Source organism: Mercenaria mercenaria, chromosome 10 (assembly GCF_021730395.1).
Source record: "Mercenaria mercenaria strain notata chromosome 10, MADL_Memer_1, whole genome shotgun sequence".
Classification (NCBI taxonomy): domain Eukaryota; kingdom Metazoa; phylum Mollusca; class Bivalvia; order Venerida; family Veneridae; genus Mercenaria; species Mercenaria mercenaria.
Genome location: NC_069370.1, coordinates 14,850,529 through 14,870,916, shown reverse-complemented (window position 1 = coordinate 14,870,916; position 20,388 = coordinate 14,850,529). Strand labels below are relative to the sequence as shown.

At 36.4% G+C, this 20,388-nt stretch overlaps 2 protein-coding genes across 2 annotated transcripts in view; one reads left to right on the top strand and one right to left on the bottom strand.

Moving 5' to 3' along the window:
- LOC123544471 (protein timeless homolog) overlaps window positions 1-13,112 on the top strand; it is a 30,179-nt gene extending 17,067 nt beyond the window's left edge. Inside the window, exons 12-20 of the mRNA XM_053516776.1 lie at window positions 2,236-2,348; window positions 5,680-5,784; window positions 6,011-6,114; window positions 8,254-8,332; window positions 8,703-8,842; window positions 10,062-10,218; window positions 10,657-10,737; window positions 11,935-12,032; window positions 13,096-13,112. Coding sequence (XP_053372751.1) covers window positions 2,236-2,348; window positions 5,680-5,784; window positions 6,011-6,114; window positions 8,254-8,332; window positions 8,703-8,842; window positions 10,062-10,218; window positions 10,657-10,737; window positions 11,935-12,032; window positions 13,096-13,112 — 894 coding nt within the window. The remainder of the gene's footprint in view (window positions 1-2,235; window positions 2,349-5,679; window positions 5,785-6,010; window positions 6,115-8,253; window positions 8,333-8,702; window positions 8,843-10,061; window positions 10,219-10,656; window positions 10,738-11,934; window positions 12,033-13,095) is intronic.
- Window positions 13,113-14,268: 1,156 nt separating this feature from the next.
- Window positions 14,269-19,426, bottom strand: LOC123560025 (toll-like receptor 6). The gene has a single exon (XM_045352259.2). The coding sequence runs from the start codon at window positions 19,255-19,257 to the stop codon at window positions 16,858-16,860; it is 2,400 nt and encodes a 799-aa protein (XP_045208194.2). The 5' UTR covers window positions 19,258-19,426; the 3' UTR covers window positions 14,269-16,857.
- Window positions 19,427-20,388: the final 962 nt, after the last annotated feature.

Genomic DNA, 20,388 nt, shown 5'->3' with positions numbered 1-20,388 from the left:
CGTATTGAATTGATGTAATACTATATGATAATTAATATCTGTTCTGTTACAAAACATTCTTTTTATCATAATTATGGTTAACCTCAGCACAATATTACAGTACACACTTGGTTGTAGTTATTGAATTGTATTTTAGACACTTAATAGTCCAGTCAATTGTCAGCTGTTCGTCCCTTTTACTCCAAAAAATCTGGAAAATTATGTAATGTTTCGTAACATTTATTCCTGATTGAGAAAGTTGTAAGTGGGGGTATACTGGTTTCAGGTTGTCTGTCTGTCTGGCCGTCTGTCCGTAGACACAATCTTGTGCGCACCATCTCTCCTTATCCCCTTGACAGAATTTAATGAAACTTCACACAAGTGATCAGTACCAACAGTAGTTGTGCATGGGGCATGTTAGATTCTTTTAGAAAAAAAATTTGCAGAGTTATGGGACTTTGTTTTTTTGTTACTATACTATATACATAGACACAATCTTGTGCGCACCATCTCTCCTCATCCCCTTGACACAATTTAATGAAACTTCACACAAGTGATCAGTACCAACAGTAGTTGTGCATGGGGCATGTTAGGTTCTTTTAGAAAAAAAATTTGCAGAGTTATGGGACTTTGTTTTTTTTGTTACTATACTATATACATAGACACAATCTTGTGCACACCATCTCTCCTCATCCCCTTGATACAATTTAATGAAACTTCACACAAGTGATCAGTAACAACAGTAGTTGTGCATGGGGCATGTTAGGTTCTTTCAGAAAAAAAATTTGCAGAGTTATGCAGAGCTCCAGATAAGCTTTTGGTGCAATTGGGTATTTACCCATCACTTTTTGTCTGAATTGGGTATTGGAAATATGAATTGGGTAAAAATAATATCATTACCCAGCCTTTTCAAAAGTAATTGGGTATTTGCTAAAACCCACTGGGTATTTTACCAATCTCGCACTAACAAATGAGTATTTTTTGCTTACAGTATACATGGTATATATCATTAAACAGGACTGACTAAGTATTTTAATGGCGCTCTTCAATGTTTAATACAAAAATGTATTTAAAATTGTAATGAATGTTTCATACTGTTGTTTTCTTTTTCACTTTTAATGCAGTCAGAGATCAGTTCATCCACAATATCCCAAACGATTACCGCAATATGCATTCTCCTAAAAGATGTCATCCAGTATTGGGGACACTACATTGTCACAAACAAATAACTGTCATTGTTGAACAGCAAAATATCCCACTAATTTGTTTGTTTGTGCTGCAACAATGTTTTTCTGCAACCTCCTACATTTTATTGGTGTAAAGAAATTGTTTACAAAGCGTCCAAATAACACAGATCAGCCGACTGAATGGTCCTGTAATTTTTCCGATAAATTGCAACTTTTTCTGCGGTAACGAATAACCAGTCAGTCAAATCTAGTGTTAAAGTCTCTTACCCGTTCTAGTTATAAGGAAAATGCGATACGCAACCGGTTTTTAACGAATTGGGTATTAGGAATTTTACCTGCGTTTCAGTACGCACACTGTATGAATTCAGTTGGGTTTTCTGCAATTTTAATTGCGTAAATACGCAGATACGCAGCTTATCTGGAGCTCTGGTTATGGGACTTTGTTTTTTTGTTACTATACTATATACATAGACACAATTTTGTGCGCACCATCTCTCCTCATCCCCTTGACACAATTTAATGAAACTTCACACAAGTGATCAGTAACAACAGTAGTTGTGCATGGGGCATGTTAGGTTCTTTCAGCAAAAAAATTGCAGAGTTATGGGACTTTGTTTCTTGTTAACATACTATGTACATACAGTCTGCATATGCAATCTTGTGCGTGCCTAATCTACCAAACCCTTACACACAATTTAATGAAACTTCACACAACCCTAGTTGTGCATGGTGCATGTTACATTCTTTTAGATAAATATTCTGCATAGTTATGGGACTTTGTTTTTTGTTACTATACTGTATACATACAGTCTATATACATACAGTCCACATAATTATGCAATCTTGTGTGCGTCAAATTGCAATGTACTGTGTCAGTGCATGCGGGGGGTACATTCATCACCTTTAGTGATAGCTCTAGTTTATTAAGACATTTTTGATCTTTTCTTCTTACTGGTTGTTTCTTGAAGGAAAATAATGATGTAAGTTTTCGAAACGTGCTGTTTGGTATAAAATGGTAAAATATCTGAAGTATCATTGTCCAGTTTGTATTGTTGATATTGTTTTATAGGACATTCTGAATCGAGAGAAGTCGCAAGAACATGACGAGACATACTATCTGTGGTCAATGCGTTTCTTCATGGAGTTCTGTAGGCTACATAGCGGTCAAGTGGATCTTGTCAGGTAATACAGTTTCCTTGTTCAGAGGATGGAGGGCTCGATGGTAGAGTGGTTAAAAATGCTACCTTTGAATCCAAAACTTCAGTGTATTTATTCCCTGCTTCGGTTATTTTGCCAGGAAGCAATCCAACTGGCTTGCAAAGGGGTCGATGGTTCTACACATGTGCTCAAAATAATGTCCGGTTTGGCAACTCATGTTAGTGTTTTAATAATTAAAGCTAGAATGAGTCTATATAACCTATAACAGGTTTTTTATGTAGAGGGGCTCAGGGTTAAGATTTTGGAAAAATAGATAAGTATTTGGTTAGATTGGAATTTAAAAAAAAATCCTGATGTGACATCAGTTTTAGGGGAAAACTACTTTATTTGAAAAAAAAAATCTAGATGAAAACAGAAACCTGCATAATTGTTGCATTATGCATGCATTGTTGTAAAGCACGTTAGATTGTAAGCAGATGAACTAGTTTGCATCCTGACACATACACAAGATCGTCCATAATGTAATTCAGGCAGTCATACTTTTTCGTTTTACCTGAACAGCAGTTCCTCGTCATGGTATAGAAAATAATCCTCATTGATTAGTATTTTACTTAACTCAGCTGATTCTTGACTCTGAGGGAGCCTCCATTACTGAGTGGTTAAGGTTGCTGATTTAAAATCACTTGCCCCTTACTGATGTGGGTTTGAGCTCCACTTTGGGCATTGAAAACTGAAACTGCTTTATTTGATTAAACGCCTAATTTTACACATAGTATATTCACCGGCGTTGTACATTAAATTATACCAGATTTATATAGCGCCAAAGGCACTTTACATAGTTCAAATGCAGCCACACAGGGCGCATAATTCATCCTCTACTAGTACAGACACAGAGCGATCTGACCAGAGGGACAGAGTGAGACAAAGCCCCCACGACAGAGAGATCAGAAATCAGATACAGGCTTGTCCGGCTAACTTAGCCTAGCTCGTTTCGAATAGACAGCCTGGTTCTTTAACGTGCCCAGTGTATAGCACTGATACACGCAAGGATTGCCTGGGTTCCTGACCAGTACACCTCTAGTTGGGTGGGAAACACTGAAAAGCGTTTCTGAAAATTCCCGAGTAGCTGCCAGGGATCGAACCCCGACCTCAGGATTGGAAGGCCAGTGTGCAAACCACTGAGCTATCCGTCCACCCATTGAATTCTACATGTGAGGAAGCCATCGAGTTGGCTTACGGAAGGTCTGTGGTTCTACCCAATAGTGCATAAATAATGCATAAAAAATATGAAATAATGCATTGAACGGCGCCTGGGGTTTTCCACCATCAAAGCTAGAAAGTTGAAATATGACCTATAACTGTGCGCTGTTAAATGCAACAAAATCAAATCAAATCTTGATTTTAGTAAAATATCTTTTCTTTGTTAAATAACCTACACTTCATTGTCAGATCCCTGGGAAAAAACAGTATGAATCAGATGAGTCAAAATTAGAACAGGGCCCTCTCTACATTTTGGGGGATTGGGGATGGGGCCCTTGGAGGGGGGAATTTCGCGTCGTTTTCAAGGGAGGGGGGAATTCATTCTGGAGATATGACATCTGATCATAACCCCTTAAATTAAGGTCAGTTGAGTATTACAGATATCAAACTAATGTGAATATATCTGAAGTATTGTACAGAACATAATCTATTGAAAACAGGCAACTTCTATTTTCTTTTATTAAATCAGTTAGGTGACATCCAATCGAGGTTCACATGTCGTCATTAACGGAAGCACTAGCAGTATCCACGGACATTGTCTCAGCAGCAGCCGGAGCAGGGCTTCCCTTCATCGTATCTACCTGATTGTGCATGTCTGGCCCTGATGAAACAACGGTGTCCGTGACAGTAGTTTGTTTTTTTAGAGCATGCTGCTTAAAAAGCAAATCTATTTTTGCGCATTTCGCCCCAGTTGCATCCGTGATCTTTTTTACTGTATGATGTGCATTATGCAACATTTTTTTTTTCAAAGGAAAGTAACTTTGCATACACGCATCCGGGGAACTGAAAAACGAGCGTATTATACGGATCAGTAAAACCAGGGGTTTCACTAGACCTGAAAACCCAAGAGTCCCGGGACCCTTGGGTCCAAATTTTGAAGGGTCCTTTTTCAAAATACAAGAGTCCTGCCCCAACACATCGATACAATTGACTATATTTTCTTATAAAGTAATACTACGTAATTAATAGCTACTACAACCAAGAACATGTTACAGCATAATAACAATTTCTGTTTCAGGTCATATAATCTCATATTGTAAATAAATTTTTATCAAAATTCATTTTAATTTGATGAGGTTTTTCTTCAATATTTTTGTTTGTTAGCAGAAAAGTGCTAAAACACTCTGTAAAAATGTATCCAAAAACATACTATCCGGATACTGGTACACTTTTGGAATGTCGTCTGAAATGTTGTTTTTTGCCAGTTAATTGGTCCACTAAGGTAAACCAGAGATAGTTCCTCAAATAATGATGCTACTTTTCATTAAAAATTGCATTGAAAGTCAAGTTTTTTTAGTGAATTTTGGAAAAATTGCATATGTCATCGGGTGTAATTAGAATCGTGAATGGACATTCTAAACTTATTTTTACTTTCCAAATTCATTTAAATTTGTGGATTTTCTCGTTGAAGTTAAGGTACAATCATTAAACAATGATCTAATTTAAAGTTTGCATGAAGAAATCTTGCAGGACACTTTTCACATGCTCGGTAATCAGCTGGTCGCTTAATTACGATAATTTAATAATTGGCGCCTTTTTTGACAGTATGCAGGCTCAATACTGGTAACGCTTTATCAATTAATGTTAACACTTCATTGATTCTCATTACCTATGTGCACTCGCCGTGACGTAACTTGCTGATAAAGAAAAATCAGCGTGGCATGTCCACAGGATAAAGGGCGGGAATTTAGCAGAAGATCAAAGGCAGGAGGGCATGACCGCGAGTGTTTATTTTGAATACACGTGTTTATCGTGGACATAGTTTTACTTTAGGAAAAGACTGATAAGAGGAAAGATTATCAAAGGAAAATGTCTCCGGGTCCCGAGTGACGCACAGGCAATTATCATGCCGGGTCCTTTGAGCGTCTTTTGAAAATCTCCCGGACACGAGCTCCTAAGACTTTCGGGTATCGATTTTTTTCTTGATTTTTTTTTTCTTTCAAGGGGGAATTTTTCTATACTTGGGGGAAAAAAACATACTAATTCGAGGGGGGAATGGGGCCGAATTTCGGCCCCAAAAATCGGCAAACGAGGGCCCTGTAGAATGTAATATTTTATACTAGAAAAAGTAACCATGGAGTGTTATTGATTTCAGTGAGACAATGTCGGTACAAGCATTCCACTACATTCAAGTACAGCTGTTCCAATATTATGAAATGCAGCAGATGGAGAAAAAAGAAGCAATTGTTTGGGGCAAAAGGTAACATACAATGGCAGACTTATCCTTTGTAAAGACATGAGCAAATTTCTGAAATGATAAGTAGGCCAAAACTGTTACAGTTGTGAAACTTTAAACAAAATTGCCAAACTTCTTAACATAGAATTCATATGAAAAAATTAAAATCTTACGCAGCAAATGTAACACTTAGCTGCAGAAGTTCTTTTTTTATAATTCAGGCTTTTGAGTTGTTAATGTCATATTTCAGAACACATCTAGCACTAAAGGCCTACCAGGAGTTACTGTTAACACTGGACTCTATGGATAAATCTGGAAATACCACACTGATGGAGAGCTCTAAAGTCATCAAAAGTAAGTGCAGTATACAGTATTTATGTGTATCTATTCCAGAAAGTTTATATTATTAGCTCACCTGTCACATAGTGACAAGGTGAGCTTTTGTGATCACCCTTTGTCCGTCGTCCGTCGTGTGTCCGTGCGTGCGTCCGTCAACAATTTCTTGTCTGCACGATAGTGGTTTCATTTATGATTTTATTTTAACCAAACTTGCACACAACTTGTATCACCATAAGATCTCGGTTCCTTTCTTGAACTGGCCAGATCCCATTATGGGTTCCAGAGTTATGGCCCCTGAAAGGGCCAGAATCAGCTATTTTGACCTTGTCTGCACAATAGCAGCTTTATTTACGATTTGATTTTTACCAAACTGGCACACAACTTGTATCACCATAAGATCTTGGTTCTTTTCTTGAACTGGCCAGATCCCATTATGGGTTCCAGAGTTATGGCCCCTGAAAGGGCCAGAATTAGCTATTTTGACCTTGTCTGCACAATAGCAGCTTCATTTATGATTTGATTTTAACCAAACTTGCACACAACTTGTATCACTATAAGATCTTGGTTCCTTTCTTGAACTGGCTAGATTCCGTTATGGGTTCCAGAGTTATGGCCCCTGAAAGGGCCAGAATTAGCTATTTTGACCTTGTCTGCACAATAGCAGCTTCATTTATGATTTGAATTTAATCAAACTTGCACAAAACTTGTGTTGCCATAAGATCTCAGTTCCTTTGTTGAACCGGCCAGATCCCATAATGGGTTCCAGAGTTATGGCCCCTGAAAGGGCCAGAATTAGCTATTTTGACCTTGTCTGCACAATAGCAGCTTCATTTATGATTTGATTTTAACCAAACTTGCACACAACTTGTATCACCACAAGATCTTGGTTTCTTTCTTGAACTGGCCAGATTCCATCATGGGTTCCAGAGTTATGGCCCCTTGAAGGTCCAAAATTGGCTATTTTGGCTTTTGCAGCCATATAGAGACTTCATTTATGGTTTTATTTGATACAAACTTCCAAAATATCTTCAACAACAATAAATCTTGGATTCCATGACAAATCAGATCCAATCGTAGGTTCCAGAGTTATTTTATATCTGATAACCTCCCCTGATTGTAGTCAAAATGGATTTATATCAGTAAGTACTTATAGGACTTATTTGAAATTTCATTATTATCATTAGTTGGACTGATTCAATCAGGGTAGATAACTATGGACTGATTTTATGTCAAATTACCTCCCTTTATTTCAAATTAAAATGGGTATATCTCCGTAACTAATGAAGATACTGATCTGAAATTTCATTTATGTCAACAGATTTATTTGGCAGATCCTTCTTTTGTTCACTTACAATAATTTTCTTTTGAATTACTTCCCTTTTACTTTAATATAAATAGCTTATTTTTAGTAACTTTTTTATTATTGGCTGTAGGGAAAAACCGAGACCACTTTTCTGTGGTACAACATGGATGGTACCTCCAATTTTTAGGTGTATTTTGACATATCTGTACCTTGTAAGAATTTTTTTTCTTTTTGGTTTAATTTCTTCCCTTTGTTGTTCCTGTCCTTTGGACTTAGATATTTTTTCTGAGGACCTTCTTGTCCTCAAGTGCATTGATAACAGGTGAGCGATATAGGGCCATGATGGCCCTCTTGTTACTGGTTTGTGATTTTAAGCCAGCCTTTACATTTTGGTATGAAAATCAGCAGACTATTTGTGTAATGGTATTTTCCATAGCAAGATGACTGTTCTTTATAGTAGACTTGTGGGTGTAATTTTCTCTGCAGAATACCTTTTGTCTAGTGTTTTTGAAGTTGTTTCCATGGCTAGATGAATGTTCTCCGCAGAATGTTTTCCATATTTAGTTGGACAGAGTTTTCCATATTTAGTTGGACAGACATCAATATGTCAGTTGCCATTTGTTCTCTAACCCGTGCTTTATCTGCGGAAGTGGCATCTTGTGGAAAAATTTATTATTGGTACACAATACATTAACACTGGATAGAAGAACTAAAGATTGCAATATTACTGAGGTGTTGAAAACTGCAAAACAGACATAGGAAACAATTTTTATTTCCCATTGTGAAAGCCATGGTATTGAGTTCATTTCTATTTTCCCTACAGTGTGATGATATATGTTGGTCTGTTATAGGTAACATATTCTACATGATGGAGTTTCGAGATATATTCCTGACATTACTGAGGCATTTTGATCAAAATAGACAATCTAGGTAAGTGCTGAAAGACTTTTACTCATGAGTTATTATACATGCTTGATTGAATTCATCCCTTAACTGTTATTATGGTTATGAGAGTAACTTGTGCAACCATTTATTAAGCCATGGTCAAATAGCTTATAATATCTTCTTACCCACTTGAAAGATATTTATAAAGTTTAAGTAGCAATCAATTGATAACCTCATCAAGATGGTATAAAAGTGCATAACACAGGTTTTAGGTCAAGGTCACACTTGAGGTCAAAGCTAATAATAACACAACAGTCTGCTTTCCCTGTAGAGGCACCTGGGGGTATTTATTATCTTTTGTGATAGCTCTAGTATTAAAAGAGTAATGCTTTATAAGAAGAATATATCTAAACAGGTCGTATTTGAAAGATCTCATAGAGACAACCCACCTGTTCCTGAAGATGCTGGAAAACTTCTCAAAAAAGACTGGTCATCTTGTGGTACAGAAGAAAAAGAAGAAAACAGGAGGAAGGAAAAAGAAGCCTAGAAATCAAGGTTTGATCATATTTATTATTGGTCCACACAGTGAAGGTGGAGGATTTGTAACAAGAAGATATATTCACTGGTATCATTAAGTTCAAAGTGCATGTATTGGAGTCATGCATGCCACTCTGTCTGTCTGTAATTTATATTTGCTTTATATCTTAACTGCTTGAAAGTTTTTCAGAAAACTTGCATCATTTATCAACCTCATAACCAAGGTCACTATGTCCAAGGTCAAGGTCAGACTTTGAGGTAATAGGACAAATAGTTTAGTTTCATGTCTATTCAGTATTGTCTCAACTGCTTGGAACATTCTCATACAGTTAGCATCAGTTGTTTACCTAATCAAGACAGTGTGCAGAACTTGTGTCACTAGGTCCAAGGTCAAGGTCATATTTGGTGGTCAAAAGTCAAATAGCTTGCCTTTGCCTCTGTTCAGTATCTTCTAAACCACAGAGAAAGTTTTCATAAAACTAGTATCTGTTATTTTCTTCATCGAGTTGACATGCAGAGCACACAGCCAAGGTCACTTTGTCCAAGGTAAGGTTGCAAACTGATGGTCAAAGAACATCAGTTTGCCTCCTCTCCATGTCTTCTGAAACCCTGATATTTGTCTCATCAAGAGGACATGCAGAGTGCACACAACCCAGGTATCTATGTCCAAGGTCAATGTCACACTTGTTTGCCAAAGGTCTAATACCTTAACTTTGTGTCTGCTAAGTAGCATCTTAATTGCTAGGAAGATTTTCTTTTAACTGTCATCAATTACTTACCTCGTGATGTTGGTATGTATAGCATATGACCTGGGTTGCTAAGTGGAAGGTTACAGTTAGAGGTCAAAAAGTGCTCACCCATTTAGCCCAGTAGGGACATAGATCAATAGATGGCTGAGGTCCTGAATTCCATGCTGGGCAAGGCCTATATTCTTTATGATGATGGGGGTGCCTGGGGGTATAAATCTCTATTAGTAGTAACTGTAGTTTAAAAGTGATTAAAAAATATTGCAACAGTAATATTCTCAATCTTGTTCTCTTAAAGTTTTCTCATAACAGTTCATATGGAAAAGCTTTTTTTAGGAAAATTCATGATCTCAAATATGTAAACTTTTACAGCAGTTAATTTACATAGAAATTGTAAATTTTTGTACATGTGCCATAAAATAATTATTATATTCTTGAAGTTAATAACCATTGTGAAAAGACATTCTAAGAAAAATGTATTTCTGTTACAGAAAATACAGGTCATGTTGAACCTAGTGAGCAGGAACTGGAAGATTTATGGGACGAGATTTCAAGCGAGTTGTCGGCCATTTTCCAGGGACGTAGCGATATTCCAGATGATGTAGCTCCGTTTGACGCAGCATCAGAAATAGATGTGGACCAACAAAGGTAGTCTGATGTGATAAGATATATTCATTTAACCTCCATGGGGAAGATCATATAGGCCGTAGAGAGAACACTATGGTCCAGGGGTTGTGAGTTCGAGCTCAGCTCCTGCTGTTTAAAAATTCTAACATTGGGATAAGAGTCCAGTGTGTGGATGCTTTACACCTGGCATGGTAAAGAACCAGGGAAGCTTCTGGAATTGGAACATCATCTGTAACTTGCATTGTCCTCCCACTAACATTACTAACAGTCTTCTGGTGAAGTCGTCCATATGGGTTACCGGTGGCAACTATAAATAAGCTTACAAAACAAGCAAACAAACGGACCATTGTATTGTTTGAAACCTTTTGATGAGATTTTATTTACCAACTTATTGCTTTGTACAAAATCAATAAATTAGTATTATTGTTTAGAATTTAACAGGTGTTAATTACTTTCTAGAGTGGATGCTATGATTCGTATCCAAGACTGCATGAGGGAGAAGAAAGCAGGGGAGGCTGTAGCAGTTTTCAGAGCAGCTAGGTAAGGAAATGATATTTAGAACTTCCTTGGGGGAGAAAGTTAGGCAACTAATAATCTAGGTAACAAACAAGTTAGGCAACAAAGTAAGTTAGGCAATGAGTAAGTTAGACAGTGAGTAACTTAGGCAGACAAAAGTTTTTTAAATTCCATTTACACCTCTAAAGGTTTGTTCATTTACCATCAGAAAGACAATTTATTCTGAAAAGTTGATAATGTCATTTCTTTTCATTTTTGCATTGAAATTTGCTTTATGGTTGAACTACTGTGAAATCCGTTAGTTGTTTTGTTTTGGCTAAAATGGCTGTTTCTTAATGAGTTTTTACTGCTTGGGTTTGAAATGTTCATGGTAAAATAATAAAATCCATAGAAAGTAAACCCTCAGTAATGATAATGATTCACATTGTCTCCACGTAAAGTTTTTATGGTACCACAGTAACGATAAATTTAGGGCTGCGGATCGTCAGATAAGATGCAATCCGATCCGATTCCAAGTCAGGGCTGACGATGCACAGTTCGAACCACAAATCACCAGCAACAACTTATAATGACACAAAAATGCAAGACTGTTATATAAGTACCATTTTCTTTATGAAATCTAAACTGTGCAGTTTTCATAGTGCTCAATTTAACAGTTATGACTTATGTTTAATGTTTTGCTCATTAATTAAAGTCAGGTTTAGCGAGTGGACTTCAGCAATGTTTGCCATTCTTGCAGATGAACGATATGACGTCGGTCATTGATATCACAATATTTAGTAACAGTTTCGCATTTTTTGATATTAAAGAAAACTATTTGTTGGAAAAAAAATTGTATTTAACTTTTTATTAAATTTAATTTCTTAAATGATAAATGTTTATTCACTGTTATGACAGATTTCAAATTAATTTTAGTTCGAATATAAGACCGATACTAACTCTACCTAAGACATTTGTTTACATCCGGTTTAGAATCTGACAATGCGTAATCGACTTAGATATGCAAGAAAATTCATTGAAGACGTTTAATGTGGCTTTTATTTAGTTTTATTGATAGAAAATTATATATTGCATGTATTAATGAAAAAGATCGCGATCCAATGATCTTGACAATGATGAATATCCGTCCTCGAACTTTTGGTCGAATTTGTAGATATCAGAGTACTCGGATACTCGTTACAGCCCTAGATAAATTGAGTACTCATTTTGTATATTGTTTAGGGAAGTATGGCCAGACCGCAATGAGTTTGGTTCTGCAGACATAGCTCCTGAAGACGAGTTCATGGCCTTGAGGGAAATATTTATGACCAGTTTACCAAGTAAGTCAACATTGAGAAATACCTCAGTTTACTGAGTAAGTGTGCATTGAGAAATGAACCGCACCATGAGAAAACCAACATAGTGCATTTGCGACCAGCATCCGTGCAGTCTGGTCAAGATCCATGCTGTTTGCTAACGGTTTCTCTAATTGCAATGGGCTTTGAAAGGGAACAGCATGGATCCTGACCAGACTGCACGGATGCGCAGGCTGGTCTGGATCCAGGCTGATCGCAAATTCACTATGTTGGCTTTCTCATGGTGCAGATCAAATAGTTTACATACTTCACCTACTTTGCTTTACCTACTAGTTTATCTGCTTTACTTTACCAATTTAGCTACTGCATGTAAGTATACATTGAGGGGTAGTTGTGACCAAGTACACTAAGGAAAATATTCTTCACCAGTTTACCTAGAGTTTAAGTATGCTTGAGCCCCATGTGGTTCTGGGACGATCTGTGTATGAAAAGAATTGGAACCACTGCCTTACCCTTGCATGATTGTAAGAGGCGACTAATTGGGTCTTAACACTTGGTTTTATCAGTAACTCTGTGATTCCAGCAGGTATGCAAATTTTGATTCCATACCTCATGTTTTTATTTCGATGTAAATGAGATGTGGAACCAAAATTTGTAGTCCTGTGTGGCGCCATATAACCTATACTGTGTTGGTGTGCCGTAAAACCAAAATAAATAAATAAATTAAGTATGCTTAAACAGGTACTTGTGAGTTATTTGGAGAGATATTTCTGACCAGTTGACTAAATAAATTGTGAACAAGATGCTCATCATTAAAGTTCATCAGTTGACGACAAATTAGAAAAACATTTTAAATTTGATGATGGTAAAAAAAACACCATTTCCTTGATTTTTTTATCCTGAAATATCCATATATGGAGAAAATCTGAATGTTACTGAATGGGAGCAGTAAAGCCATTGAAATATAAATCAGAAATGAGAAGAAAAGAGTTGTGAATATTTATTGTATTGAAATATTTAAACACTTGACTCGCTTCCTTTGACCTGAATCAGTAAAATAGTTACAGTTGAAATGCATTTCTTTCAGTGAACCTGATGCATTAGTCATAGTGTAATTCCTGGTAATTTTGAGTTGCATTCAAAATGTTAAAGCTCTTGTTTTGCCACATTTGTTTACAAATCCAGTTGAAACTCGTTATCATTAAGTGTTTGGCTTCGAAATAACTGTAATTCAACTTTGTGCCTGTCTTTTTGTGATAGAACTTGAAAATGAGCCATGCCATGAGAAAACCAATATATTGGCTTTGCGACCAGCATGGATCCAGACTAGCCTGCGCATCTACACAGTCTGGTTAGGATCCCTGCTGTTCGCTTTCAAAGCCTATTGGGATTAGAGAAACTGTTAGTGAACAGCATGAATCCTGACCGGACTGCACGGATGTGCAGGCTGGTCTGGATCCATGCTGGTCACAAAGTCACTAAGTTGGTTTTCTCATGGCTTGGCTCAAATGTCTTTAATGATGCCTGAATTTTGAGCAAGTTTAAGATATCGAGATTCGACTGTAAGGTATCATCATGTACTCTGCCATACATTTCTTACAAAAAATATGTGTTGCAATGCTATGGATGTGAGAATATTAGCAGTTCCAGCTGTCATTGACATAGTTTGATCTTTTTAGATTTTACAGGGAGCAACAGTATTTGATACTTGAGACATTAAAAAGAATTTTAAATACAAGAAACTAAACCCTGTGTAATTTTCATGTGGGCATAAAATATATTGGGTGTGTTTTAAGTATTGTAGATCGGATGATATCTTCAATAGTTTTATGGGGACCTCGATGTCTGAGTGGTTAAAGTCACTGACTTTGAATCACTTGCCCCTCACTCGGGGCGTTGAATTTCTTCATGTGAGAAAAACATCCAGCTGGCTTACGGAAGGTCGGTGGTTCTACACAGGTGCCCACCCGTGATGAAATATTCACGGAGGGGCATGTGAGGTCTTCCTCCATCCTCAAAGCTATAAAGTTGCCATATGACCTATACTGTGCAACCTCTGTGGAGCAACACCCTTTGGGAGATACAAATACTGTATTGACTGTTATGTAGAGGTTGTTGTTCTGGAGAGGTTAATTTGATAGTATATTTCTGCTTAGGGAAATGTTGATGATGTTATAGAAAGGTTTTTGCTTAAGAGAGGGCCGCTCTGGAGAGGTTGTACTGTAATTGTGTTGATGCGACATTAAACCCAACAAAAAGACAAAAATCAATGAGTTTATTTCTGCTAATATTTATACAGAGCAAACATATTCACGCATATTTAGCTGCACAAGAATAGTTAGCTGTTAACCACAAATTCTTCACGTGAATTTGTCTGTTATATTTTTGATTGCATAGTAAAAGTACATGTAATGTGTAAATACCCAATATGCAGGTCTCCAAGCACTTTTAAACATGTCTGTGTATTTCATACCATAATGAAAAATACAAAACTTAGAATTGGTTTTCAAATAAGTTTTTGCTTTCAAAAGTTCATACCCTAGGTTAAAATCAAATACTTGTAACATGTGTGGAAATGTCTCCTTTATTTTACATACTACAATATTATACACATATATGATCTAAGCATTAAAAATACTGTCAAATCAATTAATATTGTTATCAGGATATTTCATGGTTTTGGTCAAAACAGATATTTTGTGGGGAAAGGAATATTGTGCATTTAAGCTTTCATTGATCATATAAACAAGTATAGTTGTTGGTTGGAACTTAATTTCGTGAACTGACGGAACTATGAAATCCATGAAAATTAGTCCCATACAAATACTAATGATTTCACAAAATGTTAGTTAAAATAAATGTGTCATATGTATCTAAAAAAGCCCAAAATACAAATTATACATATATATATATATTCCTAAAGTCAAGGTGTGAAGTTAGCTGATTGACTGCTTAAGGCAAGTGACTGCTAAAAACAGGTGACTGCTAAGGCAGATTTAAATGCACTGACAATGCAGTCCCACACAATTTACAGAAATAATAAAACACTAGTGTTTACAAGAGAAAAAAGGGACAAAGGAAAATAAAGTTTAACAGATTTCGTAGTTACCATGGATTTTATACAAATATGCTAATTATATGTACATGCGACAAAGACATACTTTCAACATGTTGAATGTTATAAAATCTCTATATACAATAATTATGTACACAACTTCTGGATTTATAGTCTGGTGAGTCTCACTGGACTATCATCTTAGAGATCGATATGACCAAACGTACCCTGAAACAAAAAACAATATCAAAAGAGCATGCACTTCTTAGAGAGTTCTACCTTGTACATCAATTTTCATATGCATATTGGTCCAAGAACATGCCACTTTTCTGTATCAGTAACATTGCAAGAAAAAAAAAAAAGGGGACAAAGGAAAATAAAGTTTACACAAATATGCTAATTATATGTACATGCCACAAAAATATTAAAATTGCAGGAAAATGTATTTGTAATTTAATAAAAAGGTTTATTAAGGCATTGAAAATGACATATTCAAAATTACTACAGTGAAACACCGCTCGCTCGAGGTCACAAGGGGATGAGCAAAATGCTCGAATTATCCATGGTTTCGAGCGACCCAAACATTGACCAACATAGGAAGAAATATTGAAGTGTTATTGTATCAACTGTCATCGGTACCATTTGCAGAGGAAACAGTGATGCATGATAATAACAAACCCGTGACATTTAAAAAAACGTATCACAAACGTTATCTATGATGTAATAAGTAATAACATAGGCCTACTTGCTTTAATCTAAAGCAAACAGTAATTGATCAACATTTGATCAATAAAACTTTTCTTTGACCTTTCATCAATAATTAATCTCATTATCAGATCAAATATACCGACAAACAAACATTAGATAGTCGGGGAATAGACAACACAATTTTCAATTAACCGATACAATCTGATCGCCGAAGCTGCAAAAAATTTTGACACCTCTGCTCGAGTTAGCCAGAAGCAACAAAGAGTAAATTAATACACAGGGACCAGGTGTCATGCTCGAGCGATCGAGTTATCGATGCTCGACCCAGCCATGGTAATTTCAGATAGAAAATAGAAGGAAATCGGCCGGGACCTCATGAATTGCTCGAGCGAGCCCGGGTGCTCGAGTCATCGATGCTCGAGCGAGCGGTGTTTCACTGTATGCATGTTAATCATAATATCCTCTATTGACGGTATTTTCAAAGGTCACATAGTCTGAAAAATTCTTGCTGTAACCGTATAGTCTTGCAATTCCAGTTTTGGCTTGTATGAAAAAAAAAAGATTTTTACATTTCACATGTTGAGAGAAACACTGGAAAATTTAAGAACAAGTGCCACGAACAGAAGTTAAATCAATGTGATGTTTGCATCTCAGCAGTGAATAGAATGTACCATCTATAAAAAGTTGTACAGGTGTGATCGGTCTTTTCTTTGAGATAATTTATCAATCCCACAACAAACTACACCGTCTGTGGATACGGTTTGTATCTCAAACTTCACACTGGTCAAAATCATTTCACTTTAATAATTTAACAACATTGTGTTTTATATATAAGAACTGTTGACATTTATTTATAGATATAACTTTTGCTGAAAAACTTTTATCAGCTGCATTCAACCCTAACACCGGCTTTTGTTCACATTGGTTTGATATAGAAAACGTTCTGTATTTTCAAATATTGTGGAACAGCCTTTGACATTCAGTTGTCATTTCATTTCTTTTCTTGTTTAAAAGAATATCTTCAGCCTTATTCAAATCATGCCGCTGTTCTTGTAAAAATATTTTTCACATTAAGTAAAGTATATTTTATGCATCTATATCCATTATGTAGACTTTCATGTCAGTATCAGAATTTGTTATGTCCTCGCTGGCATGTGATGTCGTCGATCCCCTCTCTGCCCGTGACAATTTCCTGTGAACTTTAGGTTCTGGTTTGTCACGTCTGTCTGTCTGCGCAGCAACAAAAACGTAATCCTGCCCTCCATTTTGATGTCGCCCAGTTTTCATAGCGGCATTATGCTTTCTTTGCCATAGTTTGTATACAAGTAAAGCACCAAAGAGCATCACTATGATTACACCAAACGCCATACCAAATGCTATCCCGACAGTTTTCAAACTGGATGAATTTCCTCCATTGTTTTTAGCTGGTGGTTTACCCGTGTGTCCTATATCATGGTTTTCATTGTCTTTGATGTTGGGATTTTCTGTTTGTTTTCCATCATCAGACAAGGGTGTTGCTGTTTTGAAAATTGTTGCCTGTCTTGAATGATTTGAAATACTTTTTATTGTAGAGTTATTTGAATGGTTGTATGTCTCAACAGTGTTATTTGAATTTACTGTTTTTCTGTCGTCCTCGGACAAGGGTGTTGTTGTTTGGAAAGTTAGTGCCGGGATCGGATGATTTGAAATACTCTGTACGGTAGAGCCATTTGAGTAGTCGTACTGATAAAGATATTCATAGTCGTAATCTGGATAATGAAAGTAGTACGCTTGTTCAGTTGTCGTTTGGAATGGATCGTCAGTAGGAATGTGGTAAGGATGAGAAACGGTGTCAAGGTTGTCATTTTCAGAACTGGTCTGATCGTTAAACTGCCCAATTTGGACATCTTCAATTCGTTGACCTTGAAGATGTCGCGGTAGATAGCAGCGAACTTGATCGAATTTGTGAAGTTTGTCTGGTTCAATATTATGCCAGATTCGCAGCCATAGTATATTAGCATTGCAGTGAAACTTGTTTCCTCGTAATGAAAGCTTCTGTATGTTAGGTAAGTACTTTTGTACATCAGAACTTAATGTTTCCAGTCCATTATCTTCAAGGTTCAACTGTGTAATAGTTTTCACCTTTTTCCTTTCTATGATAAGATTGGTGATAAAAATTTCAGCCAGTGTTGGACTCTCCTGTAGCTGCAGTTCTTCAAGCATCGGCAAATTTCGGAATATATTTCCATACACTTGATCCTTTGAGACGCGCACAAATGACATTTTTAGTTTAGTCAAAGAGTTCAGATTGGAAAAACAGTCGGGGTAAACCGCTGTCAGTGTCAGATGGTTTAAATTTAGATACTTCAGTCCCAAAGCGAATTTGAATGTTTCATCATGTAAAATAGATAGCGTGTTCCTTTCGAGATGTAATTCTTGAATTGATTCTATATTTTGGAAGGCATTTGTGTGAATAGAAGTAATGTTATTTATACGAAGTGAGAGAATATTAAGTTTAGTTCCATTTTGGAAGATGTCAGGAGGAATCGATTCAATCCGGTTGTTATCAAGGTGTATGCTCTTGATGCTGGCTGGGAACGGACCAGGAATATGTTCTAGATGGTTCACAAAAAGGAAAATGTCTGTGAGAGAAGTCATTGAAGAAAATGACCCAGGTTCAATGTACCCCAAAGCATTGTCCTCTAAAATCAGTGCATTCAGGTCTGAATATCTCTGCGTGTCAGATTTCGAAATTCGTCTGATCTTGTTTTTCGTGAGTTTAAGATATTTCAGTGATGATGGAAGGTCACTCGGAAATGTTGAGAGTTCGCAAGCTGTTTGGTTTAGGTACTGCAGCATCATATCACTGGGGAAGATATTGTCAACAGATCTTATAGGATTATCTCCTAGTCCCAGAAGCATTAGCATTTTCATGTTCTCAAATGCTCGTGGCTGAATTTCTTTAATTTTATTGTTGTTCAGTTCTAGGTGATGTAGGCTTGTGAGGTCTCTAAAGGTGTCCGTTGCTATGGTGACAATCTGATTATCATTTAGACTTAATTTTTCCAAATTTGTAAGACCGTCAAATATTCCATCTACTGATACAAGCGAATTCTCACTAAGTCGCAGCACCTTCAGTAAAGTCAGATTGGAGAAAATGCCATTTTGAAGGGTAATGAGCTTATTTCCTTTTAGCGAAATCATATCTAAGAATTTCAGGTCAGCGAAAGCTTCATCCACTAGGTCAGTGACCCCACTGTGTTCTACAATTAATCCATGAAGTTTCTTGGTTTGACTGAAAGCAGAAGTGTTCAGTGTTTTGATATCGGCATGCTTTATTTTAATTTCAGTTGTATTTGCAAAGATATTTTCTGGTACGTCAGTCATGTTAGGTCCGGAACAGGTCAAAGTTAGGTGAACATATTCACAACCTGGTGTAAGACCATTAATACAGAAAATCAAACAAGCGAACATCCAGCACGTCAACACAGTCGTTCCTCCTTCCATTTTTTATCTATTTTAAAGAGTTTGCTGCTGAAATGTCAGCTTACGTATAAATGTCCGTTTCCTAAATAATCCTTGGATAAATTTTTGGTAGGAACAAAAGCCATTGTCTTGAAAACATGACTAGAACCAGAATAATCTTGATATTACATACACTTCTGTACTCATTACTTCCCAAGTACTTGAGTTGTTCCTATTGACTTCGAAAGGCTGTAAACTGTGATGTATTTGTGAATATTTTAATTTTAATGGAAATGATAAAACTTAACATGCAGAAAAAAAATAGTAAAATCAGTGTTATATATTACAGAATAGTACATAGATACTGCTTTGTGTTCATGATGCGAAAGCACAACTATATGACGTACTGAAAAGCAGTGATATAGTTTGTGTATTGCTTTGTCATCTTGACTGAACATTGAAGTATTTTTTAGATATCAGTGTCCTGTAGTGATGATATTAGTCAGTTCTGTATGTAAAGTGATTTAAGTTTGTTGTTTAGTCCCATCTGGCTAAATATGACTCACTCATTCAACTCATTGCATTTGTTAAGGAGTTGAAAAAGACAAAATTGAGCTGCACGGTGAGAAAACCAACATAGTGCATTATGGATCCAGACCAGCCTGCACATCCACATCTTGTTACAGGCATATAATCACAAGCCTAATTAATTTTGACAAACCTGAATAATCTCAGTCATTACTTTTGACTAGTTAGAATAATTTGTAAGTTGTCATATCCAGTATTGTTACATTGTCCTCATGCGGTAGTCCTAATGTGTGCAGTAGTAGAGACTTACACTAATCCCTCTTCCCTCAAGGGAAGCAACCTGTATATAGATGAGAATTGTTGAGTGATCACCATTTTTAGCTCGACTATTCAAAGAATAGTCTAGCTATTCTACTCACCCTGGCATCGGCATCGGCGTCGGCGTCACACCTTGGTTAAGTTTTTGCATGCAAGTACATACAGCCATCAATTAAAGGCATATAGCTTTGAAACTTATTTTTTCTTTTTCTAGGTCAATTACCAACCTCTCTGGGTCAAGTCCCATAACTCTGACATGTATTTTGAGCAAATTATGCCCCCTTTTGGACTTAGAAAATTTTGGTTTAAGTTTTACATGCAAGTTAC